We start from the raw sequence: 26,879 nt of genomic DNA, 5'->3' as shown, positions 1-26,879 counted from the left end.
TTTTTAAAACATTCAATGTATGTCGTGATTATTTTGCAACTAAAAAAATGGCAATCCATTTTATATATTTAGGGCAATGTTATAGGATGATACTTTATTTAATACTGTAACGTATCAGTAAATAAGGCAGGTTTGCAAAAACATAAACATTGCCAAGTGATGCAGAAAATTGTCTTGCTTATCATTTAATGTGATGGTCAGATCAGTGGTATCTTGTGTTATTCTTTTCATCTTCCGTATAAAATTAGCAGCCTTGAAATAGCAGAAAAGTTGAAAGTAGTAAGCTTGAAATAGCAGAGAAGTGAAATGCTGTAAAGTTGCAACTCTTTACTGAGCATATTTTGATGTTCCATAAAATTCAAAGGGACTTATTCCAAACATATATTAACGATATTGTCATCCCACTCTAATCACTTCAGTTTTATGAGTAGCTACAGTTCCTTTTTTTTAGTCATAACTGCTCATAATATATAAATGAAAAAAGGAAGATTTTTCTTTGCTGATTACCCTCAATTTCTCCTGATTTTTTTATATATAAGCAAATCAACTATTTATTAAAAACTGAGAAAGATGCCCTTTCAAATTACCTTAGATAGCAAGAAAAGTCAGGTTGTATCTAAGAGCCTGAGGCAGATTTGTTGGTTTTTCTCTTTTTTTGTTAGCAGTTTAAATGCATATTGATATGCTGTGATATAGTGAAGCCAGGGTGAAAATAATAAAACATAATAGGGTCCTGCAAATTTAGGAAATATGACGGAATTAAAATGAATAAAGTAAAAAGCATCCAAATCAAGCTGAGTTGCTGGTAATTTAATTGATGTACATCCAGGTAGTTTCCCTGGAACAAACGAAAAATCAAAATGTGTAAATTCTGCAGATGAAGCAGAATAAAATAAATTTAAGATGACTATGAATGGGAAAGAGGTAAAAATAAATCTTGCTGGAATTCCTTAATGTTGCATCCTTAGTCTGACAAAGCGTGTCATGCAGACATGATTAAGATTAAAGAGTACAATAGAATAAAGGAAAGCTTATGCCAGAATAAAATAAAAGGCCATTGGACTCTTGTTCTTCATTAAATAAATGCAGCACATTTCAAAATCAAAGCGTTTTTAAATAAGCAGAATTTTGCAATTTAATTGAGACCATGAAAAAAAGCCAGTCAATTCTTATTAAAAATATCTGAAATTATTGCCATTAGGAAAATATTATTAGGTCAGTAAAGAACTGTACCAGTGAGAACAATTATTATAAGCCTATTTTGAACTTTTAAAGTATGCCCCAGAATAAGAAATATGAGCTTTGCTTGTGCACGGGTGCCTGTGATGACAAAAATAGAAAGCTGCGGTTGATCACATCTCTAGGGCTGGCCCCAGATGATAGCAACTGACCTAACCTTAGATTTGGTTGCCCGAAGCGCTCTCTCCACTGCGAGGAGTCTGAAATACACGGGGGGGGGGGGAATGCAGCGCCGGTGTGACCGAGCCAAGGGCCAGGAATCCATCAGCTCCGTTGGCCCCAAGAATCACAACGGCCTAAGGGGGGAAGTGAGATGAATGAAAACACACGCGCGCGCGCAACATTCCTCCCCCTCCCCCGCATCTCTCGGGAGCAGAGCGTGGTGTCATCTTTGTATGGCAGCCAAGAAACGTTAAAAAAAAAAAAATGAATGCGTCTTGTCGAGGCCTAGTCCCTCCACACAGCATGACTTCCTCAGACAAGAGGGAGGGCGGCTGAGCATTCCTCCCTCCCTTCTTTCCCTCCCCGCGCACGCTCCGAATGTGCATCCGTAGGAAACGGCCCAAAAAAAAAAAAAAAAAAAAAGAGGAAGGCTCGTGGGCATTGCGCGCGCGACACGGGAGTTAAGGTCGCTCGCGGTCTACGGACGGCCCATGATTCTCGCGTGGAGGGAGGAAGAGCGGGGAGGAGGAGAAAGAGAAGATCGGGGAGTGAAAAGGCCCTCGGTTCTGCGGCCGCTGGCGCGTAGTCGGGCCTTCTCTGAGGAAGGTTTGCAGTGCGCCTGCGTGGAGCGGGCCTTGCTCTCTCGCTTTATTGCCTCGCTTCGTGGACCGCAGGGTTTTTACCGCGACGCTGGCCCGTAACTTCAGACTCGTTCCTGTTGCCTGAGCTGAAAGACTGACGGATAGTGGCCCGGCCGAGCCGGCGCACGGGAGAAACTTCAAAGAAGCTTCTTCATCGCTTTTTCCCCCCCCCCCTCGCCTCCCCGCCGCCAGCAGCACCACTGCCGCTTCCAGCGGCCATGGGTCCGACATCCCTGTTATGGAGGCGGTACTGGCGGCGGCGGTGGCTGAGTGACTGAAAACCGAGTGCTGTGGGGGAGAAGGCAGCGGAGGCCACGGGGGTCTCCCTGGCGGTGTGTGGTGTCGTGCTGACGGTGTTTTTAACCCTTAGATGGTCTCTAGCGAGCCGTTGTTGCTGCCTGTGTCACTGGAGGGCGAGTTCTCCAATAGCATGAAGGAGATGATCGGCGGCTGCTGCGTGTGCTCCGACGAGAGGGGCTGGGCCGAAAATCCGCTGGTTTACTGCGACGGGCATGGCTGCAATGTCGCAGTGCATCAAGGTGAGTGAGAGGGCCCGCCTCGGCCAACCCCGTTCCGCCGCCCATTTACACGGGCAAGCTGCTTCCTGCGGCCTTCCCTTCCTCCTTCGCCCTCGCAACCAACCCTTCAGCGTCATCTTAGCCCCGATTGCCCTTTCGGAGTATGTGTGCCTGTGCACGTCATTCGCTCTCCCCGCCCGATAGCAAAGATCGAGTGGCTGCCTGCTCGCAAGCCCAGGCATTGTTTTAGGATTATTATTTTTTTAAAAAACGACAACAACAAAGGTAGGACGCTGTGTGTTGTGCAACAGTTGGGAAAGGCTCGCTTTCCTTCTGTTCGGGAATTGCACGAGTCAGTTGCGCGTGTCGTCTTAGGTCGCTACTTCCTTATCCTGCATGTGCCTGCCCCTTCCTCCGCCCTCTGGTTAGAAAACAGGCAGGGTGGGAAAGGGCTGGGTCGTTAGCAAAACAGTCCACGAATGCAGAGTTCGGCGTAGGAGAATACCGAGGTGCAATTTTCGGTCTCTGCCTCCTAAATTGGAATCCGTTTTCCCGTTTGCACGCCCGAGAGAAAGCTTGCTGCTTCCCTCACGCAGACTTCTATCCTTAAACGAGACGTGGAACTAGGTAAAGTGTTTGTCCAAGGGAGAGTTAGATATCATGTGACATCACCCCCCCCTTTCCCCCTCCCTCTCTTCCACGCTTGCCAAAGTATCATTAAGCTGGATCGGGTCGGCTGGATAGGAAGACTTCCTGTTTGTGGTAGGAGCTTGATGGAGGAAGGGAGAAAAAGGGCCGCTGTAGAATTACTTAGCCTTTGATGATAGATTTGTTTGGATTACTGGAGGGAGTGCAATTGGCTGGTGCCCAGCTGTGTTGCTGTTTTGCTGGCTATAATGAGCACAGTGTGCATCTGTCTGTACCTTGGTGTTCTTGTTTCTTTTACTTTTGGAAGAAGTTGGGGTCACTTATAACTGTATATCACAGCACAAAAGGTATAAGGGATTTAGTTGTTTTAAGAACACTTGTTAGAACTTTTGACAGGATCTCTTTCTTCCTGCAAACAAAATGTTTACATTTAAAGTTCTGTATGTATGTATATGTACTCTTCTTACCAGGTTTGCTAAATTTTAACAGCAGTTGCTAAATAGCAATTTAAATTCATATATTTCATATAATTTTCTGGGAGAAAAGAGAGAAACATTAGGACAAATTTTCCAAATAAATGATGTAGAATATTTTTTTCAAAACTGCTGTATGTACTCTTGATAATTGTTGTACTCAACAGGGTTGAAGAATTGATATTGAAATTTCAGTCTTTATTAATTTTCCAAAAGCCTATACATTTTGATAGCATGACATTTCATGGTAGGAAATGAGGAAATGGTGACCTTATATAAATGTGGTGTAGATATGTTTCTTACCCCACCTGAATGAAAATTAAATAGCTTTATCCAAAAACATTGCTGGGGATTTTCTCAATATTGAGTAATGTGAGAAGAATATATTGCATATTTTATAAATATCAATATTTGATACAAATGGTTAGGATTGATGTTTTCTCCTATAGAGATTTATTTCATTGTATTTTCTTAATATGTTCATAGTTAATTTGCAATATGTATCATATTTGAGATGTAATACAACCATGGGAACTACAGAATAATTAAACAGAAAATACAATGAGGATGATAGTCTTTTACAGCATGCTATAATTTGATTTTTATATGCTTCAATCATTTTTTGCATACAACAATATTTTGGGCTGAAAAATACATTTATATACTATGGTTTTTCAAAATAAGTCCAATTAATTTAATTGCAAATAGTCTATACCCTTAGAAAATAGTCTCAGGTGTTTGCTCAGTTGATTCATAGTTTCAAAAATATTCTCATGATTTACAGAAAGATTCAAGATTTTTCTAATGAGAATTAAATTGAATTCAATGTGAGAATGCATATTAAAAATCCTTATGAAGTAGCTCTTCAGAGAGATTTTTTGAGAAAGTTCATCTTAAGAATCAGTGATTCCTGTAGCAGGAATTAATTGCTTAACGGAATTAATGGGTGAAGGGAAGAATTTCATCATTGATGAGTAGTTATCCTTCTTTTGATATTCTAATCTTCCATTGTAGGAAAAATAAAGAAATTTGAAATTGAAGAAAGTTAATGTAAGTCTGCAGTCATTGTGGAATGACTGGCAAAGAAGGAAATTCAGAACAGTTTGCTTATGCTATAGACTAGTGTATGGCTGTGGGATGTCATTTGACACCTGTTGCCTATAAGGTGACATCTGAAATCCTCACAATTACATTAAAATGTTTTTTTTAATGTTTAGAAATTAAAACAGGTAGAATTCTTTCTCCAATCATATCTTATGACATTTTGCTTGAATATCCAAGTATATTTTGTGACATACAATTTTGGATAGTTTTGATTGGCTTTTTGATCATTTGATGGTTATCATTGCTTAGAATGCTGGAGTTTGGAGGAATTGCTTAATTGCCTTTACTCGCCTATTCACTACAGTATCCAAAAAAGAACTGATAGTTATCTAGTCTTTATTTGAGCACATCTGGTGAAAAAGAATCCATTAACCTATCTGGATAATTAGATCCATTATCAAACTGCCTTTACTGTTTGAATTCCCCCACCACCACCACCACACACATTTAGTAGAATTATGCCTCCTATAACTTAAATCTATTATTCCAAATCTGTACTCTGGTATGAAAGAAAACAAATCTTAACTTTTTCTATGTAACAACTTTTTGGTATTTTAGGAATGCTAGCAGCACCCCTCAGCTGGCTTTTTCATGGCTGAACTTACCCAAGTCCTTCAGTCTTTCTTCATAGAACATTTTCTATTCCCCTGATCATCCTTGTTGCTTTCTGGATTTGTTTCAATTTTTATGAATATTTAATGTAGTGTGCCCAGAACTGTACAAGTTCTTTAAGTAGTACCTGTGCAAAGCAGAATACAGTGGAATGATTATTTGCTGTGATTCAGAAATTATATTCTTGTTGGTGCAGCCTAAAGTTGCATTATACCTTTTTTGCAACCATATCCCACAGCTGGCTTATATTCAATTTGCAGTTAAGCACTTTATCAAGTACTTTCTCGCATGTACCATGCCAGATAGTCTCTATTCAGTACTTGTGCAGATAATCTTTTTTTCTAAGTGATGAAATTTGTTCTTGTTTCTGTTAATTCTCATTATTTTACATTCAACCAATATCTCTAACTTGCCAAGATTATTATTTTTTCTGTGTGGTGTCCAAGTGCTGTAGATACACTATCCAATTTGCTAAGGAATCATTGAGTGCTTTGTTGAGTACAATTTTTGAGTCAGCTTTGTATTCATCTTAATTATATGCCATCCAGCCCATGCTTTGAGAATGGGGCAGCTGTAATATATCTGATTAATAATAATAATCATCATGCTTTGGTTGCTCATCAGCATGTTACATGTTATTTTATCTAATGATTTGCTGAAAATATGATATATTATGTTCACAGAATTCCCATAATCTATTAAGGAAATTGCCCAGTCTACATTTCTATATTTATCTATATTTATGTATTTGTCTTTGATAATTTTTACATAGTTTTCAAGAATCTTATGAAATAATCTTTTTACAATAATTTCAAAACTTTTTCCAAATGTTGATGCCAGACTAAACAGATATTGAATTCAGATGTGATATTAGATCTATGTCAGTTTTCTATATCTTTTTTTTCCTTTTGATGATGGGCAGCATTTGCTGCTTTTCAGACATTTGGCATTTTGTCAATTCTTTAGGATTTCTCGAAAATAATAACTAGCATATTTTTCGGACTATAAGATGCTCCAAAGTAAAAGATGCACCTAGCTTTTGGAGAGGAAAACAATGGGGGAAAATCTGCCTCTGCTTCCCAGTAATTTACTTCCTTGCAGCAAACAGCAGACAGCCTGGTCAGCTTCAGCACAGCCTGATTTAGCACAAGCAGCTGATTGGCGGTTAGATCGGCGGTTAGATCCCGGAATATCGCCTATCAGTTGTTCCAGGCTGCAGGGATCCCCACCGCCTATCGCTGCTGCCACCTATCACTGCCTCCGAGTGCCCCATTTTCACCCCCCGTGCATCTTGTTTTCGGCCTCTGCGTGTCATGTCTTTGGTTCATTCCAGGCCGCCGCCTATCTCTGCCAAAAAACGGAACGCGCAGAGATTGCAAATGGGGCGTGTGGAGGCAGTAGCGACGGATGGCAACGGGTGATGATGATCCCTGCAGCCTGGAAGGTAAGCTGATAGGCGGTATTCCGGGAGGTCGATCCAACTGCCAATCAGTTGCTTGTGCTAAATTAGGCTGTGCTGAAGCTGACCAGGCTGTTTGCTGCAACGAGGTAAATTGCTGGGAGGCAGAGGCAGAAGGGTGGGGGCCAGTGGGTAGGCGTGGCTTCAGCATTTGCTGTATAAGACGCCCAGCACTGTTGAAATGTAAAATTTGTTACTACTGGTTCTGTGAGTGTTGGCTTGGTGGGGGGGTAATATGACTGGGTGGGCATGGCCAACTTTTTGTTTTTTAACTTTTAAAACCATTTTTTCTACAACCTCTTCAGCTGAAAGCCTCTTTAAAAGCCTCTTTTAAAAGACTCTGACAATTCCAGCTGAGTTGCCTGATCGTCAGAGGCTTTTTTTTCTTTTAAAACCATTTTTTCTACAATTTCTTCGGCCGAAGAGGTTGTAGAAAAAATGCTTTTAAATGCCTCTGACGATCCCAGCTGAGCCACGGGATCATCAGAGTCATTTTTTTTTTACTTTTAAAAGCATTTTTTCAGTCAAAGAGGTTGTAGAAAAAATGCTTTTAAAAATAAAAAAGTGCCTAGGATGATTGTGCGGCTAAGCTGGGCATGGGGGAGCAGGGATTTTTGCTACCGGTTCTCCGAACCACCCGCTGCCATCGCTACCGGATCGGGCGATCCGGTCTGAACCAGGAGCCTTTCACCCCGACGCACAGACATTTCCACCCACTTTTTTTTGGGGGGGGGAGTGCGTTTTATACACCGAAAAATACGTTCTGCCAAAACTTCAGTTAGTATCTTAAGTATGATAGGATAGGATTCATAGCATCCTTCTCTGACTCAGTTTATTCTTTTGTTTTCTGACTCCAATTTCATAGTACAATTCCTGACTACTTGTCCGTAAGTTTCCTTTGTAACTTGGACCACTTCCTACTTTATGTATCCAGTTTTTATTTTCATATATTCAATAAAGATGTTGATTTCTAAAGTCAATACTAGAGATACAAGCACTTTAACTTCTTTGTGCAATCCAGGTCGTTGTCATGTCTGATGTTATTTTATTATTTGTATTTATAAAAAGCAGACTTGCTCAATTTACTGATCTTATTTTCCTATCAATCTGCCTCTAAGACCATCAATTTTCTTATAGATAGAAGGGTAGCTAAATGAAAATACAGTAATATAAAGCTTATATATAACACTACAAGTTATGTAAACTTTATTTAGTGATAAATCCAAATGAATTCACTCCAACTTAATTTTCAAATTAATATGCATTTGATTCAAATGCTATTATGATGCCAAGTGATAAATTAAAACTGCTATATTATCTATACAGTGGTACCTTGCTACTCAATTGCTTTGAAACTCATCAGATATAGTACTCAACACATTTTGATACAAAAATTTAGTCCTGGAACTAATAGTTTGTTTGGTATTCAATGCACAGACTAGAACCTGTTGTCAGTTTCCTTGTGACTCACTACTTTATTCCTTATGGGAAAAACGTTTGGTACACATTGTTTTTGGTATTTTTTGTGCCTCCCAGAATCAATTAACAATGAGTACCAAGGTATCATCAGTATAACTAAACCGGATGTTTTTAGTCACATCACAGTTACCTTGCTTTATGAAATAGTTGGATTTTATGCTGTACAATCGTCATGGACCAGATGTTCCATAATCTTCAATCACTACTGTGATTTCTATACTCAGTTATACCAGTGGCATATGAATTTCAGAGCATTTATATACATGCAGTGTTTGCAGTTTGCATGCATGCCTGCCTTACCGATAGGTAAAGGAACTTCATTAAAATATTGCCAAACTGGGTCTCTGTTATGGCCTGCTGCCATTATAGGTTTTTTCCTCCAAGGAAAGTATGTGATAAACCTCAGGTCATACACACAAAAAGATCCAATGACTTGTCTGTCTGTGGCTGTGCAGTATTGTGCTCAGAAAGTTTCACTTTCATTTTGTACTGCTTGTCTGCTTGCCCCTTTCTCCTCACACTTAGTTTCGCTTTCTTCTTGTGCAGATCTATTCCACTCCAAACAATCAGAAAAATATTGTTTCTATTCTATTCACTGAATTTCTTGAAATTTAGCACTGAAGGGGTTGATTCTGTATTCATAGGTTTGTAGAACAATAGGATTAAGGTCTTTTTCTCAACTCTGTTCATGTTATAACATTTTTGCTGTGAAGAAGAGGCATGTGATCTCTGCTGAGTCAAATTCAGTTTTGAGAACTGCAAAAGTAAACCAAGCATCTGTGATAATATCTTGTAGGCAGAGAAACTGCCCAATAATCTTACAAAAACCTCTGGAAGAGCATGACATTGTGAATGGATTAATGGAATTTATTTACCAAAAAAATTAAACATATACAGCCTTATTCTACATAATTAAAAAAGTAATCTTTATTTCATGATGGAATAACCTTTGGATGGTAATATATTTTCCTCAAAAAGCATTTTATTTAAAAAAATCCGATTTAAATCAAAAAAATCCGATTTAAATCAAAAAAATCCGATTTAAATTAAAGAAATCTGATTTTTTGGATTTTTTAAAAAAAATCATTGATTTTTATCCACCCTGCATGCATGTATACATACATACATACATACATACATACATACATACATACATACATACATACATACATATGTAACTTCAATTTAAAACATACAACTAAAAGATTGGTGTATATCCAAACCTGAAAGGAATAAATAGAATTGGCAGATGTTACTTTCATGATGAAATGTGATAAAGTATATATGGGATAACTTGTTTCCTAGTGCTGGGAATAGCATTCTGTGATAGCACCAATACATTGATTACAATAGTTTTATTATAGTACACTTATTAATGGAATTTACAATATTATAATGCTGATGGAAGTCTAAGTAGCTAGTTGGAAGGTAAAAGACATGTAGGAATATAGGTTTGTTAGATTTGATTGTTGTACAATGTTATGGGACGAATATATACAAGGCATTTTGAAGAATAATAAGCAATACTGTTTAATAGATTATCAGAAACATAAGCATAATAATATTAGTAGACAAAGATGATGGTAAAGCTTCAATTGAGAATAGTATTATATATAACTTGAAGACCTGGAAATGAACACATCTGCTTTTTCTTCGTCTGCTTTTTGTACCAGATTGCTTGATTAAAAATAAATTTTTAATCCATTATTAGCCTTATAATGGTTTGATTTGCCCATTCAAACTTTTGTCTCCATTTTAGTTCCACAATATTCTTGTGACTTTTCACATACTCTTTTCTTATTCTCACTCTTAGTTTCGTGTAGTAGTTAAGGCATTAGACCAGAAGACAGTGAGTTAGGCATAAAGCCAATTGGGTGACCTTTGGCCAATCACTTTCTCTCAGCCCTAGGAAGAAGGCAATGGCAGCACTTCTGAAAAACTTCACCAAGTTAACAGCAATTTTTGAGAATTGGAGACCCTTGAACAGAAAAAAAACCCAATCCCTAGGACTGTGATGGCGAACCTATGGCAGGCATGCTAGAGGTGGCACGCAGCGCTCTTTCTGATGGCATGCAAGCTGTTGCCCCAGTTCAGCTCTGCCATGCATGCGTACATGCTTCTCACTGGCCAGCTGGTCTTCGGGTCTCTTCTGTGCATGCACAGGGGGCGGGGCAAGTGCGGGGACCGTGCACAGGGGCAGGGCATGTGCACATGCGTGGCGGTGGCACAAGTACACACATTGCGTTTTGGGGGTTCAGGCGTGCTTTGGGCGCTCAGTCCGGAAAAGGTTAGCTATCACTGCCTTGGGAAAATACTAGATTAGGGGAAAGGTTATTAGGTTATATGCTTTGATAGATCTAAAAAAGAAGCCCTTGTTGGGGGAATCCTCAATTTAGCAATTTAAGATAAGTTAAAGACGAGGATTTGATTTAAACCATTTTTTTAGTTAGAATTTGTTATATGGTATCTATTAAAATGCTCTACTAAAAAAAAGGACTGATCAAATTAACTTTCAAGGGCAAAAACATCAAAATAATTTTCAAGGTAAAACACCTTGTTGTATTAGTGTACATAAAATAATTGTAACATTTTAAATAGAATTAACAAGAGGTTTCTAAATATATATTTAATATTTATAAATTACCTGCCTTCCTCAATATTTATATATAAATAAATTACATTGCAGGTAATTTAATTCAATGGTATATTTTGGGTATAGGTCAGTAATATATCTGCATATATTGGTTTTTGTCCCCAAAACAGCATGCTACGGAATTGTGCAAGTACCCACTGGACCCTGGTTTTGTAGAAAATGTGAATCTCAGGAAAGAGCAGCCAGAGTGGTAAGTCTGAATTAGTCAGTATAATTTACAACTTATTTATAACTATTTCTACTGGCTGATATATACTGAAAATGAATTATATTTATCAGGGAATGATCAGTCAATAATGGGAGTAACTAAGTTTCAAAAAGTAAGCATTCTATTTTTATATTTTTTGCCTGGATGTTTTAATTAGTTCTAGTTTAAATTTGAAAGTATAGAAAACCAGACAAGGCACCCATTTTTACTTTAAACAATATATTATATATTCCATGACTGCATTCCTTCCTACCGCCTTCCCCCACTTACCCCTTCAGAGGGGAAAGATGACCTGTGAGTAAAAGTGCAATTTTCATTTTCTTTTTCTTTTGAATTTCTGCTATAAATTGAAAAATAAATCTAGATGCCAAAGTTTTCTAGCAGCTTGAAAACTTGGGAGGCTGCTTCTTCAGCATCTATTAGTTTCTGGTTTTTGCATCAAAACTGAAACTATTATAAATATCTATCTATCTATCTATCTATCTATCTATCTATCTATCTATCTATCTATCTATTTATTATATTTCTATACCGCCTTTCTCCCGTAGGACTCAAGGCGGTGTATAGCCAAGAAAAATATAGACACACAAACATCATAAAATTGCTAATTAAAATTATTACTTAGTTTGGCCAATTAAATAAAACCCAGAATTAGATAACATTTTAAATATGTTATAGAAGTCTAAGAGAGGCAAATCTACTCCTAGATTTCGCTCATTTTCATTACTGTAATTGACATATGGATACTTGGGAGTAAAAATCACAGTTCCAAAAGATAATTTCTACAAGTATTGTCAATGCATTCTGACAGTTTATTATTGGAAGTGGTATAAAAAAGAAAGCTAATTGTGATTGGAAATACGCATGGAATCTTAAACTCCTATTTTCTTTTATACTATTTTTTTTGAAACGGGCAAAGATGATCCACTGTAATAGTAGATCAGGATCTGTAACTTCAAAATTATAGCACTGAATTATGTTTGAAAAAAGCTAACAAAATTTTAAAGATGCCTGCACTTGTACATCATGCTAAACCATAACTTAATATAGCAAACACAAATAGAATCTCAGCAGGTCTTCTGTTCTGTTCTAGTTTTCCCTTCTTTAGTGTATTAATGGGAGAAATAATTGTCTTTTTCTTTATACAAATTGAGATTTAAAGTAGGTCAATTTCAAACTTCTGAAACTGGTTTTTGTAATTATGTTAGTTAAATATAAACTATAATTCTGAAGTAACTTATATAGCTAGGTGGAAGCTGTTTTCTGATCTGCAGTATTTCACAATGCACTGCTACATAGATGCATTGGTTCTTTAGTTTCTAAGTTACATAATTACATTACTGAGAATTGGGTTACTATTATATTGGGATTACAGCAAATTGGGAAAGGTTACTTTAGTGCATAATGTAAGATACAATTATAAATATTAGGTTATATTGTAAGATTTACTGTCCATTTTCTAGATTTAAATTTCCTGTGCATAAGAACAGAGCTCATTCTTTATTATCTCTGTCTACTATATAGTAGGTTTCTGTAACATTCTCATTGTCTTTTATAAACCTGAAAGAATACTTAGCCTATTAGTGGCAATATATTAGGATGTTGACTGGTTTATTTTATTTATCAGATTTATTTAATAAGAAATAAATGAGGATGCATTGAAGCTTAAGAATTCAGTTTAGTTCTGTTGCAGTTGATTGCTATTTTTTATATTTGTTACTGTATTTATATGGATGGCTAAGTGTTGTAATTTTTTCAATTATTTGATGTTTTGATGGACTTGATATCTACTACATCTAGATGCAGCTTAGCACATTGTTTTCTTGTGAGTCAGTTAAGTCCTTTGGTGGCACACATTTTTAGGGTGTGTATATGATACGGTGTGGCAGTATATCCTGCATACTGCTTTGCTTTAGATGAAATATAGTATGAATTCTTCTTACTCAAGAAACAGTTGAAACAATAGGTTGGGTTCACACATCATGCTATGCTGTGCTTTATTTCACTGTGGGCAAGATTGATTGGGATGTTAGAGCTCAATTCCTGTTCCTTTGGGGACAGTCTGGTTGTGGTTAGCAATATGGACATTGAAACAGAGCTGAAATGTGGATCTGTATGATCTATATGTATGGTGATGCTGAATACTGCATTCTTTATGGTTTTTCTGCTTTTCAAAAGCTCCTTGCTAAAAGAGAGATGAAACATTTATGGAAATGTAGATGGTTTACTAAATCAAGCAATTTTCAGAGAAAGGACAGTAATAATGATTTGGAATGCATGTATGCCTCTCAAGTTTTTTTTAAAAAATGCATCACTCTTTTATTTCATATAGTTGAATATTTGGGTAGCTGATACAATAAATACAGATTTCTGTCTGAGCCTTGGCTTTTATCCATGATTAGAAAAAAACTTTATTTAAATGTGGTATAATATCTATAGTTACTGTAATCCATTTTGATCATTTTTGTAAAGCTTTTGAAAGGATCCTCAACAGGACTTGGGTCAAGGTAACTATTTTTGTAATGGTTTTGTCCATTCCCACACTAATATTTGTTCTGCTTCATTTTCTAAGAATAAATTAGAACTGTAAATGTAAACATCCTTATAGAGATTAATTTCAGTACCTGAAATATTATTGTGCAATTTTGCAAGGAGGAATGCTGAATTAGTTCCATTCTGACCTTTTTTGTTTTTTGACTGCCATCATTTTCATTTAGATGGTCTTTGGTCAAAAAGTACTTGTAAATATTAATCTATTTTGCTTGTAACTAGTTTTTGATTTAATTTTTATATACAGTGTACATCATGAGTGTCAAATTTGCCATGTCACGTTGCTGTCACGTGACGTATTGCAACATTTTTCCCTTTGCGGAACTGGGGTGGGTGTGGCCTGTGTGTGATGCATCTGGCCACTGGCTGCCAGTTTGACACCCCTGTTGTATATGGTTTGCTGTTCCATGTTTTTATTACGTGTATTATTGTTCATACAGTTATGCAGAATCCTGCTCAGAACCTTCTAGAACTCATGTGTAGCTTGGTGGCAAGTCCATCCCACAAATATGTCACTCAACAAGGTATGGCTCCTGCCAATCTTTTTGATTGCTTTAACCATCACAATATTTGCATATTTATGCTTGAAGTTATTATTTCTCTACTTTGCATAAATTCTTCCTTTTAAAAACTTTTTTTCCTTAAAATTTTTTAAAATTATCTTCAAAACTCCATAGATACATTCACCAGGACAGGATATCCTTCTACTACAAGCTTTCAGTGTCATGATTCTCAGGGACTCATTTACTTGTTAGCATTGTTAGGCATTTATTAAACAGGCTCATCAAAATCATTCTTTTAGTTAGTCTCTCTTTGAACTTCCTGAAACAAGCATTAAGGGTAGTAGAATCCAAAGCTATCGTAACTCCTTTGTTCTTCTTTATGCCTCCTACCATATCTCCAAAATTGCCTGGCAGCTTCCTTGTCTGAGAGATCTGCTGATTTCTACGTCCTGTAGAAGACGCTTAATGTCTGTGTTGCACTATTGTTGGCCCCAAAAAATTCCTCTTTGAGATTTAAAACTTTCTAAGAGGCCTACCCTGCCTCATTCCACCCAGAATCAAAATAAAAAAATCTGGAACTACACAAATCAGAGCCCTCTTAACCTCTGGAGCCTAAAGCTTGCTGGAACAGCTAGGTCTTTAATGCTTTAATAAAGGGTAATAGGGTCAAACTATCTGGATCTCCCAAGGGAGTGCTGTTTCAGGCAGTATGATAGGATTATCTTTCTCCATAAAGTTATTTCCTTCCAAAGCAGTCTTAATCTTCCACCTGAATTAGAACATTATATTGCCACATTTTGCCAATCACTCAGTCACTGAAAGTTTTTGGATGTTTACAATGCTCTCATATTTTACCTGGAGTACAAGATACTCATTTGCTGGAAGCAAATTTTATTTCTGGTTTTTTTGTGGCATTTAAAGGCCATGGATAATTTATCCTTTAGCATTTTCCAAATGAAGGTGATAATCATGTTTTGTTATGAGTTAGCAAAACAGCCATGCCTCCTTTTTACTTATGCTCACTTTTCAAAACTTGTGGTAGCATTATCATTATTCCCCTATGGTGATTCCATAGTGAATTTATGCTGGGTAGCCACATGGGTCCAGTCTTCCCCTTTTCATATTCTTCTGTAGACTGGACCTCTTTTCCTAAGGAGTTGCAAGGTTTGGAAGGGCTATTCCTATTGTGGCAAGACTCTCTTCCAGGTAAGAAGTTGTTACTAATCCATGTGCGTAAATCTCACAGACAACAGTGAAAAACTGATTGCTTAGCTTTTGATTGGTTGTCTGTGAATTTACACAGCCCACCCTACTACACCACTAGGTGTCAGATGACTATTGTTCCTTTGGTTCTACTGATTTAGTTTTAGCAACTCAAGGGACTTGGTAGAAGTTTTAGTTTAAGATATTTCCAATTGAGACTTTGTACAGGGACACAAGCCTTGAATGTGAAATTATAAAAATCATTTAAAGAATGATTGTAATTAGAGGATTGTAAGTAATTCATAGCCACCTGAAGTACTGTCTCATGGAAAAATAAATCTGTATTTAATAATATAGTACATGAAAAGATAAACTCTCTTCACATACTAGGAAGGAATAGGAAATACAATGGGGTCCTGACAGTATTTGTATAAATCTCTACTGTGTGGGATGATTGCACTTCACAAACAATTTACAGTTTGAGTAAATGTATGTATATATTTAGTTTAAAATGCAGGTAATCTTCATTTAGTGACTATAACTGGCAGCTTGCTTATAAAGTGAAGTGATCACTAAGTGAAATTGCCATTATTCATGATCTTATTTAAGCTTTCCTTTGCTTTGCACTCCAAGGTTATAAATATGAAAATCAGTTGTAAAATTACTTTTTCATCGTTGTAACTGCAAATGGTCATTGTATGAGGCAGTTACTAAATGAGGACTACCTGTATTGTATAACTTCCCATCTTAGAGCACTCTCCGTGTGGTTTTTAACTGTGATAAACTACAAAAAGTAACCACAGTTATACAAACTGAAAGTAAAAACCTGGTGTCTCAGACATTCTGTTAGAATGCCCTGATAACCATCCATAGGCTCTCCTGCACTATATCCCAGTGAATGTCAGAAAGAACAAAAGGAGTCTGAAATTCCTTTAGCAGAGGATCTGCACCAAGTGGAAGTCTGAACCTTGTATTTGGGGCTAGAATTCTAGATCAGTATAATCATACTTCTCTCTTGAAACAAAAGTAACTAGCATATTTTAACAATACAAAGTTCAGCTTTATTAAGATTTACTTTAGGATTATCCTCACATTTTAAACTAGCAGGTATATCTAGCTTTCCAAGATTATCATAGAACGTTTTTCCATCAAATAGTTGCTGTTATGAGTATGATTAGTTCGGCTGGATGAAAATTAATTTTATTAAGTTTCAATATAGGTGATGTACATGAAAATGGAAGTTTAAAATAAATGCAAATTTAATTTAATTATTCAGTACTTTTTATCTAGTCTTCTAAATTTTTTTCTTTTTCAAACCTAATTTAAGCATTTTAAAACTTTGGATCATCTCATAAGACCTTCCTTACTGCTTTTCCATATGTCAGTTTCTCCACTTTCTGTTACTTAATACTACTTTTCTTTTTCCATTTACTTTTTGGGTCACATAGCTTCCTTTTTTTATAATACTGTATTATCTACACTAGACTTGCAGAACTTCTAGAGAGTAAAAAGCCACATTGAGAAATTAAAAATAATCACAGGCCACAAAGGAATACCTGGCATGCCAATCAGCTGTTTGGCAGCTAGTAGCACAGTGATAGGGAGGGTGCCGGTAATGTGGATGAGCCTTGGCTGAATTGAGATGCTCAGTAGTGTGTCTTGGAGGGTCCCTGCAATGGAAACATTGGACGCAGGGGATTTAATGAATTTCAGAAAATTCCAGCAGGCTGCACAAAGCTATTTGGCCAGCAGATCCCATGTTGTGCAGACTTGCTCCAAAGTCTTGTCATAGATGCTGTAGTGTGATTCCCAAATGCCACATACTTGGCACACCAAAGAGCAAGAATCATGTGCATTTCAAAAAAAGTTATTTAATGCTAGTCTGAGAAAAAAGAGTAAATTCACAATCAGACTCCTAGTAAGTTAATTAAAGATGGAGCAGATGTTTACTTTGCCTGGCCCTTATATGTTGGCTGTGTTACCTTTTTTCACCTAAACTGTACTTGTCTTCCTTCACTTTCTTTTGAGTCTCTCACAGCATTCCCTTTTACTGGGCAATGGTAATAAAGTTTGACCTTTCCTTTTTCTCTTTGAAATATGCCTGGCCAAGTGGAAAAAATGAAAATGAAATAAATATTAGGTGTGAGTAAGTGCAAAGGAAAATGTCTGTGGCTGAAGTGCACCTGCAATAATCATTATCTACAATTTACCCTGTGGAGGGTTCTTCCCCATTGCGGATATAATGAATTATTCCTTTCATCGCTTCCAGCGTGCATTGGTGTGATTGGCTGAAAAAGATTGGAATTTTAGATTTGAGAGATATAGATTTGGGGACAATTGTTATAAAATATGAAGATACTGTGTTTTATTTAGTTTTTAAAATTATCTTTCAAAATATTGAAAATGAAGAGATATAAATATCTAAGATATCTCAAAATGCTTTATACTGGTGTCTTCACTGAAGTTTTTCTTATGCAGAAGCATCTGCAGTAATCTGTCTCATATTGGAGTTGGATACACACAGAACTCAAGAACTCAAGACTTAAGAAGTTTTTCTCATCTCCCATGGATCAGTGTAAATTCATATGGAACTAGTAACAATAATGGGAAAATACGGAGCTCTGATTAAGGCCAAGGAAGTTTTTTAATGCATGAAAAATTCTCTTACTAATGTCTTTCCTTAACTGGAAAAAACTAAATTACAAGTTAAAGGTATTTCATACATTATGTTTTTCTTTTTTTTGCTGTTCATAATTGTGTTTATTTTCCTTTAGAAATGCGAGTTGTGCCCTCACAAAGATGGTGCTTTAAAGAGGACTGATGGTGGGGGTAAGTATTTAAAAACTTTTCTTCCAAATTCTTTGCTTATGAAATTACATTTTATATAACTGCTTACCTCTTTTTCTTTAGTTCTGTTTCTGGACATATATAAACATGTCTAGAAGTGAAACATCTTGAATGGAATATGTAATGCTTGGCTTGATTGTTCTGTTATTCTATCTGAATGTTATTTTAGTTCCTTTATATTTAAGGTTTTAACCACTTATAACCTGGTCAGAATCATTTTTGTGAGTTGCACAGCCATATAAATCAAATTAAAAAAGAAATAATACAATTAACTGGTATTATGAGTGGTAAAAGCTTTTAGGTTACAATCTATACATTTTTCGAGACAGTAAAAATCTCTTAAATTTTTGTATACCATTTATTGTATTTGGTAATGTAAATGTTCATCAGTATAACATATGTTTAGTTTTACATATGGGCATGAATCTGAGAAAATCATTTTCTTCCTTAATTCATATCTTCTTACACATGGTAAATAAGAGAATAGTATTAGAGGGCTGTATATAAATTGTACTCTGAATTGATAAAGAAATTCTGTAGTGAACTTTATAATTTCATCTGAAGCTTTAATTTACTACTCTCAAGTTGCATGTGTAAAATGAGGTGCAAGTATTCAACGATACAGTAATGTAAAGCTACATTAAAATTATTATCTTCCACTTCTGCTTTGGCAAATTGTGGAAAGAGATGAAAATCTTTCTTTTCCTACAAACTGATCCTTTCAAATGAAAATAAATTCAGGTTTGCTTTTTAAATATAAATTTCATAACAAAGCATTTAACTCTGCAATCTAGTCTTAACTTTCCATTTAGAAATCCACAGCATACTTAGTAATTACAACTACTTCAGTATAAAAATAGCAATGCTAATTTAAAGCCAAACATAATAAACTATGTAGCAATTCTGTAAAACAATAGAAATGTAAACCAGGCTCTAGTGTTTCTAAATCCTGGTAGAATAGTAGTTTTTGTTTAATGTCTGAAATAAGGAAAGAGGGAGGGTAATCACCATAAAGAGGAAACTAATAGTTGCAATGCCACTGCTGAGAAGGCCTTACCATGTAACCAAATACTGTATCTAGTACAGAGCAAATACTTGAAGTAGTGAAGAATTTTTAAGTGGTTCTTTTTGCAAAAATTGGACTTTTAGCATTTCCTAATTTAAATTAATCTGAATTTATAATCCTAGCAGGATTATAAAACATAATTTTACTAACAGAATTCCAGTTTCCTTACTTCAGATTTCTCTTGTCATGGCTTCCTGAAATATAATGCATTTAATACACCTGTTCCAGAACATTTTTTGATAAAATGTACAAAAGTCAATTAAGATTAAAGTAATATTTTTTGTTTTATGTATGATTTACATATGTACGCACACAAGTGTATGTTTGAGGGGTACACACACACACACACACACACACACACACACACCCTCTCTTGGCACATATATGCATATGATATTTTTACAGTGTTTAGCTTCTAGGTTTGTAATTATACTGCTTTGCTCTAGTGGTTATAATACAGAACTTGGAAAATTTTAATTTTATTATTTAAGACTTCAGAATGTACTTTATTAGAAGTCAACCCTTTTCATAATTATTATTTTTTTGTTTAGTGATTTATTAGCATGATATTTTTTCATGAATTTGAATATTGATTAAAGGTTGGATGTTTATACAAATTTTCTTTGAATAAAAGATGGATGGTGTTTTTTAATGGCGCTTTTAAGAATTTTCACTTACCAACTTTGCTGTTTGTGTGTGCAATATTGCTACTCCATGAATGAATCCTTTAGTTAATGCTTGAGTGGATGCTGTGATGAATGTTGTAATTGTAACTAGTTATAATGGAAGAACACAAGCACCAAGTTTCCTGATAATTAAGATGACTTTCCCTCTGTATGCTACGGATGCAGTAGATTTTTCGCAATGGTTTCTGCTGCTCTACTGGAACTCTGATTGATTTCTAGAAAGCACTTAAGGGTAAAGACATATGATGGTCATGGAGAAGATTTACAATAATCTGATGTCTTCTGCATGCTTTAGTCTATAATTACCTTGATCCTTGCATACCTATCATAACCTAGACATGATATCAACTGTAAACTGAAATAAAAAGGATAACTCGTTTTAGAAGTTTGCTTTAGAAAATGTACTCTTGTGAATATTCTGATACGTTAGATACTGTGTAAAAGTGAGAACACGTGATATGGAAAGATAAAAGTTGAGGCAAGTCAAGCTGAGCATGGGTTTAAATCTATGTTAAGGGTTATTCTTTTGAGATAATAGTGAATACATTTATTATTACAATTCTATCCTACCTCCAAAGTGTTTAGAAAGTAAAAACAAATTATCTTCCATTATGTTTCTCACAGGAGAGATGGTGATGGTTATTTTATGATAATAGTAGAATCTATCTGAGTAGACTCTGTCAAGAATATGATTACTTTCTGCCCTCTCCAGGAAATTTTACCATGGGCCAATTGATGGTAATGATCCTCTTGGGCAAGGAAAGCAGATCCATCCTAAGAATCTTGTATGTTAATGAGTAAAGTTGTATGGTGATTATAATCTGCCTTTCTTGTTCTCTTACCTTTTTTTAAAAAACCACCTTTTATCTATCCAATGCCATCTAGTGGAGCTTTAGTGAGCTGCAGATAATGTGTTCAACCTATCTAACTTGATGTTTGCTTTTGAGATTTTTCTAGATATATACTTGTTTATTAGTGTGTTTCCATCAGGGTGGATAAAAATCAATGATTTTTTTAAAAAAATCAAAAAAAGCAGATTTTTTTGATTTAAATCGGATTTTTTTGATTTAAATCAGATTTTTTTTATTTTTTATCGAATTTATTTTAATAAAAAACTTTTGGGGTAAAAATCTATCGTAAGATAGTTTTCTATTTAAGATACATAAATAATTTAGTTTATTCAGCATGAAATGGAGCTTAGTTATGTAGCATGAGGCTGTATATTCTGCAACACTGGGACTATCGGTGAGTCAACAGTGGATCAAAGGAGTAGCAGAGATGACAGTTGCTCTTTAAAAATTATGATTTAAATTGAGTTGATTTAAATCAAGCCTTTTTACTAGTGATTTAAATCATGATTTAAATTGTGATTTAAATCAACTCGATTTAAATCAAATCCACCCTGGTTTCCATAACTTACATGGATAAGTATTTTATGCTATATGCTCTCTCTATATATCCTGGGAGATAAATATTTCCATATATGGCTGCACACAGATTTTAAAATAAATATAAATGATCTATCAAAAATTGCATTATTTATTCATGTTAATAGTTTTGTATTATTAGAAGAGATACTCTAATCCTTTAGAAATATCTTCAGAAGTCTCTTCTTAATCACGCATGGCTAAACATGAAAATCATTCCTAGCTTTTCCTAGATGTCCCAAAGGTGCTTTTTCAAGAGGCAACTGAACTTTCTGGTTTTTCTTTGAAGACGTTTCACTTCTCATCCAAGAGGCTTCGTCAGCTCTAGGGGTTTTTTGCCAGGAAAAAAATTAACAACAAATTGTTACAAATTGTTTTATGTGTTTTGAATCACCAAAGTTAGAGATTAAAATCTTGAAAAATTGTAAACTATCCTAAAGATAAAAGACAGAGATCTAGTATGCTAAATTTGAAGGCAAAGGATGCATCCATGATTTGTTTGTAATTGTTCTTAGACTGTGGTGACATTTCACACCTTTTGTATGCTTAGTTACAATCCTTCCACTTTCAGTAAATTGTTTCACTTAATCTTGTAGTATTGCATAATTATTTTTCATCTGAGGAACTAGCGAAAGCATCTTAATCTTTTTTTATATAACATTTCACTCTAATTTAAAATCCAAAAAGTTTCTGTAGTTGTGTAGCCAGATTTCAACAACAAATAATCACCATGTACATGTTTGTTAGTCTTGTTCCAACTTGCATATTTCAAATGCCTTTTCTTGTTTAACTATCCTCAATTATGGCAATTTAAAGACAAAATTATTAATAATATAGCATGTTTTCCTTTTTATAACATGTTTTCCTTTTATATAATTTATAGACTCCACTGTAAGGGAAACTTATAAATTAATTGTAAGGGGAAATCTAGTCTCCCCCCCCCCCCCGGTGTATGTGTGTGTGGCTTTGTGGTAAACTTGTTTTTAATTTCTTTGGAAGCCTATAGTATACACAGTGAAGTTCTTTAGTTTTGTTAAATGTAAAGGCTTTGTTGGGATTGAAATCTTTCCAATTGGATGATGATCAGGAATGCTGTAGAACAGCATTCTTTGTTAGTTTTATAGCAGGATTTCTGAAAAGCATCTGCTTAGTTGAAAGTCAACTTAACAATGCAATAGTTTTGTTGTCATTTTTTAAGATTTGACTGGGGATCTCCTTGCTTATAAAGAATGTCACACCTAGCTTTTGAGTCAGCATTTTTCTAACCCTGAGTTCCCTTAAATCTACATTATACTTTTATTTATAAAAATCCTAGTGCAAAAATTAGGATACTAAACTGTTATCCTTAGAATATATATATATATATTTCTTTTTCTTTTTCGTAGGCTTTTATGTGCATATTCTTTCTAGCCAGGTTTTATCTACATAAGCTAAGATGTTCTAGAGCCCTGGTTTTGTGAAATCTCATTCACAAGTTTCTGGGCTTTTTCTCTTTGCTGACAAACAGCAATTCTATATATATGGGGTTTTTATCGAAGCAACCTGGTCTACCCAAATATGGGAAGGAGCATAATGCTTTCTTTTCGCCTTTCAGCCCCAATCCAGGAGCCCTCAGGCAGTCGCTTTCACGACAAACTATTTTGTGTTAAATTTATATTTACTGACAAAGAAATAAAGGGAGACTAGTATAGATCTATTTCAAGCTATTTAGCTCTCATCAGCTAAATACCCTTCTGGGATTCGAACCCGGGACAGCTTGAAATAGATCTATACTAGTCTCTCTTTAGTTCTTTGTCAGTAAATATAAATTTAACTACACACACACACACACACACACACACACACACACACACACACACACACACACACACACAATATATATATATTGCTGATAAAGAAAAAAAAATGGTATAAAATGGTTTGTCGTGAATGCGACTGCTTGAGGGCTCCTGGATTGGAGCTGAAAGGTGAAAGGGAACAGAATGCCCCCTCCCACATGTTGGGGTAGACCAGGTGTCTCGATAAACTATATATATATATATATATATATATTCATTCATTCTAAGGATAACAGTTTAGCATCCTAATTTTGCATTAGGATTTTTATAAATAAAAGTATAATGTAGATTTAAGGGAACTCAGGGTTAGAAAATATTTAATAAAAAGTCTCCATGTTGAGTTTCAGGAGGCTACGTTTGCCATGTAGTAGGTTTTGATATAAATAAACTAATGTAAACTTAATTTGAAAAAGGTTCCTATTTTCAAAAGTAACATTTTAAATGTTGGGAGATCTATAACTTTGTAACTTTATTGTTTACATATTCAACATAGGCATTCACCTTGTATATGAATAAAATTGGATTTAGCCTCTCAGTCTTTCTGTGAAGGTTTATAAACAAAGTAAAACATCCCATCACAGGACATGTAGAAAAAAAATAAGTTATTTTGATAGGTTGTATAGCTTTAAGCATTATTCTTGGAACTGTTCGTAAGTACACCATTGCACATTTAAACATACCGATAGCACTCTTTCTTAAAGCCTAAAAGATCTACTGTGAAACCATGAAATAGTGGTGTACAATGTAGAATTGATCAGTATTTTAAAAAATCTGTTTCTTTGGTACATGAAATAACATTATTACTTTTGGATAGTAGAACAATCTTTCTCCTAACAGCGGGCACGGCAGTCATGCCTGGGAGTGACATAGCCTTTCCTCCAATGGGACCAGGTCTGCTGAAAGCTTTTAAGTCCCGCCTCTTCCTGGTAGTCCAGTTTTTCGACTCAGTCTTCTCTGGGACAGTCTTGTCTGTAGTTTTCTCCTAGCCAAGTGGTTTCAATTTGGAAGCCTTTTATTTTTTTCCCTTTCTTGTTTAGCAGTTTAAGGAGCGAGGAAGGCTTTGCCTGCAACTGCTCAGAGCCGCTAGGGCGGCTTGGGGACTGCCGGCTGGCAGGTCCCTGGAAGCAGCGCCCACGAGCTTGCTCTGTAGCACTGGCAGAGCCCCTAAACCACAATTTGAAGAGGGCAGATTGCTGCTAATAGAGCCTTTGCTCTGCAGCAGTTTTGGCGCGAAGAGCTTGCCGCGCCTTTTACGATCGCACCAAGCCGGACGGCTAGCAATTCCTGCACTACTTGAGAAGTCATTTAATCGCAAGTATTGGGGCTTAAAGTTAACTTTTTGACTCCTACATTGGGTAGAGTTGAGTTATAGTCTGTAATTAAGGCATTAGAGGTGTTGGAATTTACTGGTGGCCAGGGATTGTAAAATTCAAAATGGCCGGGGCTTCTGCAGCCAGGTCTTCCGCAACGCTTCCAAGAGAAAAAGGCAGCATGAGGTTGACCCAGGCGAGGGTTCTTCCTCTCATCAGCATCAAGCCTCTAAATTAGCTCACCCATCTACTTCAGAGGACTCTAAATCCTCCAGGAATGAGGAAAGACGCAGTAAGGCAATAGAAAAGGTTATTCAAAAAGCTCAATCTGAGAATATTGATGCCCCTGGCCATACTCAGCCCTCAACTCCTTCTGTGTCTGCCTCTGCCACAGAGATTCAAAATCCTGCTCTCCAGACCGCTCACACTCCTACTCTATCGCTTGATAGATCTCTCCATGAGAGCTCAGGTTTAGCTGATACCTCATCAGTGTTTCCTGTTACTGCTGCAGAACCTAGCCACACCATTACTGAGGCTCAAGACCCTTCTCAACCTGATCCAGTTGATACAGCTTCTACCTCTGGGGGGGGGGGCAATTCCAAAGCAGACAATTTAATGCCAGAGATTCCCCCTCCTCTGGCTTCTCTTATATCTAATGCTATTCGCCAAGGTATTGCTGAGGGTCTTTGCCAACATGCCCCTTCAGAGGCTTCTGACCTAGATAGCCATCATAGCCATTCACATAGACCTCAGACATCCAGAGATTCTGCAGTTCAACATGAGGTTCATAATACATTTAGTGCTGACAGCCAAGATTCTCTTTCTGAAGGGGAGATCATCCTATATCAGGAACTTTCTGAGGATGAGGGTCTGGAACCAGATCAGCCTTCCTTTGTGGGTCTTTTCAGGCCTCAGATGTTTAGAACATTGTTGTTTAAAGCTCAAACCACCACTCGTCTCGGTATACCCAACGCTAGGTCTGATCCAACTTCACCAGTTTTTCTGGAGCCAACAGTTCACACAGAGGTCGTTCCAGCACCTAAATTATTCTCAGATGTAATTCAAAGGCAATGGTCCTTTCCCAGTACAGGTCCCCTGCCTAACTCACTGGACAAACGCTTCTATAATCTGGCAACTGAATTCTCTAGCCTATTGCAGGTTCCTTCTGTGGATGCTCCAGTAGTAGCATTAGCATCATCAGCACCTGTGACAGGACCGGCGGAGTAATCCCTACGCCCAGAGGATAAAAGAGCAGAGAGGATTCTTATTAAAGGACATCAGGCCTCTGCTTGGGCGGCTCAAGTGTCCTTGGCAGCTTCATTCTTTAACCAAGCAACTATCCTTTGGCTGAAACAACTCCAAGAGAGGATTCCGGCTGCTGACCTTAGATCTCATCAGGACATAAATAAAATTTTAGCAGCAGTAGAATTCTCTGCAGATGCCACCCTTAATGCAGCTAGGTTTTCTGCTAAATCAATTGGGTCTTCTGTGACTGCCAGACGCTTACTCTGGCTCAGAAACTGGCAAGCAGATCAAAGGGCTAAATGGCATCTGACTTCCTCTCCGTTTCAAGGGGACAAGCTGTTTGGGGCCCCTCTGGAGCCCCTTCTTATTGAGACCAAAGATCATCAAAAAATTTTGCCTTCTCTTTCTCGAAGGTCTGTCCACAGAGCTCCTTTCTTCCGGGATCCTTTCGTGGCCAAGAGTTTAACGCCTACCAGCACCGTTCCCAGCGTCCTTTCCAACCAAGAGGGCCTCCACAGCAGGACACTCAGGTTAGACATGGGTACAGGTTCTCTTCCAGGAGACCATTTAGGGATTCCAGGGGCCGATCCTTTCGGTGAGCCTGATAATTCTCCAGACTCTATGATAGGTGGCAGATTATCTTTTTTCACAGATCACTGGGATGCCACTATTTCCGATTCCTGGGTTAAAAACACAATTCGCTTCGGCCTAGCTCTCGAGTTTTGCTCCAATCCCCCCAATTTTTTTCTGCGCTGCCCTCTGTCTTTGGACAGAACTAAGCGGGCCCGTGTAGATTCGGCTATTGAACATCATCTAAGCATTAAGGCAGTTCAACTGGTTCCCTGTCGTCAACAGAGGCAGGGTTTTTATTCTCGTTTGTTCCTAGTGCAGAAATCTTCGGGGGATTGGAGAATTATTCTAGATCTGAAGTCCCTGAACTGGCATATCATTTATCGCCGGTTCAAGATGCAATCACTACAAACTATTCTGTTAGCTATTAGAACTGGA

The 26,879-nt window shown here is 36.7% G+C and overlaps 1 protein-coding gene across 19 annotated transcripts in view; it reads left to right on the top strand.

The window, feature by feature from the left end:
• The window catches only part of MLLT10 (MLLT10 histone lysine methyltransferase DOT1L cofactor), a 186,990-nt gene that overhangs the window by 11,704 nt on the left and 148,407 nt on the right, over positions 1-26,879 (top strand). For 3 of the 19 annotated variants that reach the window (XM_087892818.1, XM_034402162.3, XM_087892824.1), the window contains exons 2-4: positions 2,413-2,581; positions 11,099-11,178; positions 18,227-18,281. In XM_087892818.1, coding sequence (XP_087748944.1) covers positions 2,413-2,581; positions 11,099-11,178; positions 18,227-18,281 — 304 coding nt within the window. Of the gene's footprint in view, positions 1-1,482; positions 2,582-2,976; positions 3,188-6,752; positions 6,842-11,098; positions 11,179-14,186; positions 14,271-15,383; positions 15,456-18,226; positions 18,282-26,879 lie in introns of those variants that run through there. The other 16 variants (XM_087892828.1, XM_087892821.1, XM_087892825.1 and 13 more) reach the window with 12 other exon arrangements.

This window comes from Pantherophis guttatus, chromosome 4, assembly GCF_059756535.1.
Source record: "Pantherophis guttatus breed Tessera chromosome 4, ASM5975653v1, whole genome shotgun sequence".
Classification (NCBI taxonomy): domain Eukaryota; kingdom Metazoa; phylum Chordata; class Lepidosauria; order Squamata; family Colubridae; genus Pantherophis; species Pantherophis guttatus.
This window is presented reverse-complemented; position numbering and strand designations above follow the sequence as displayed.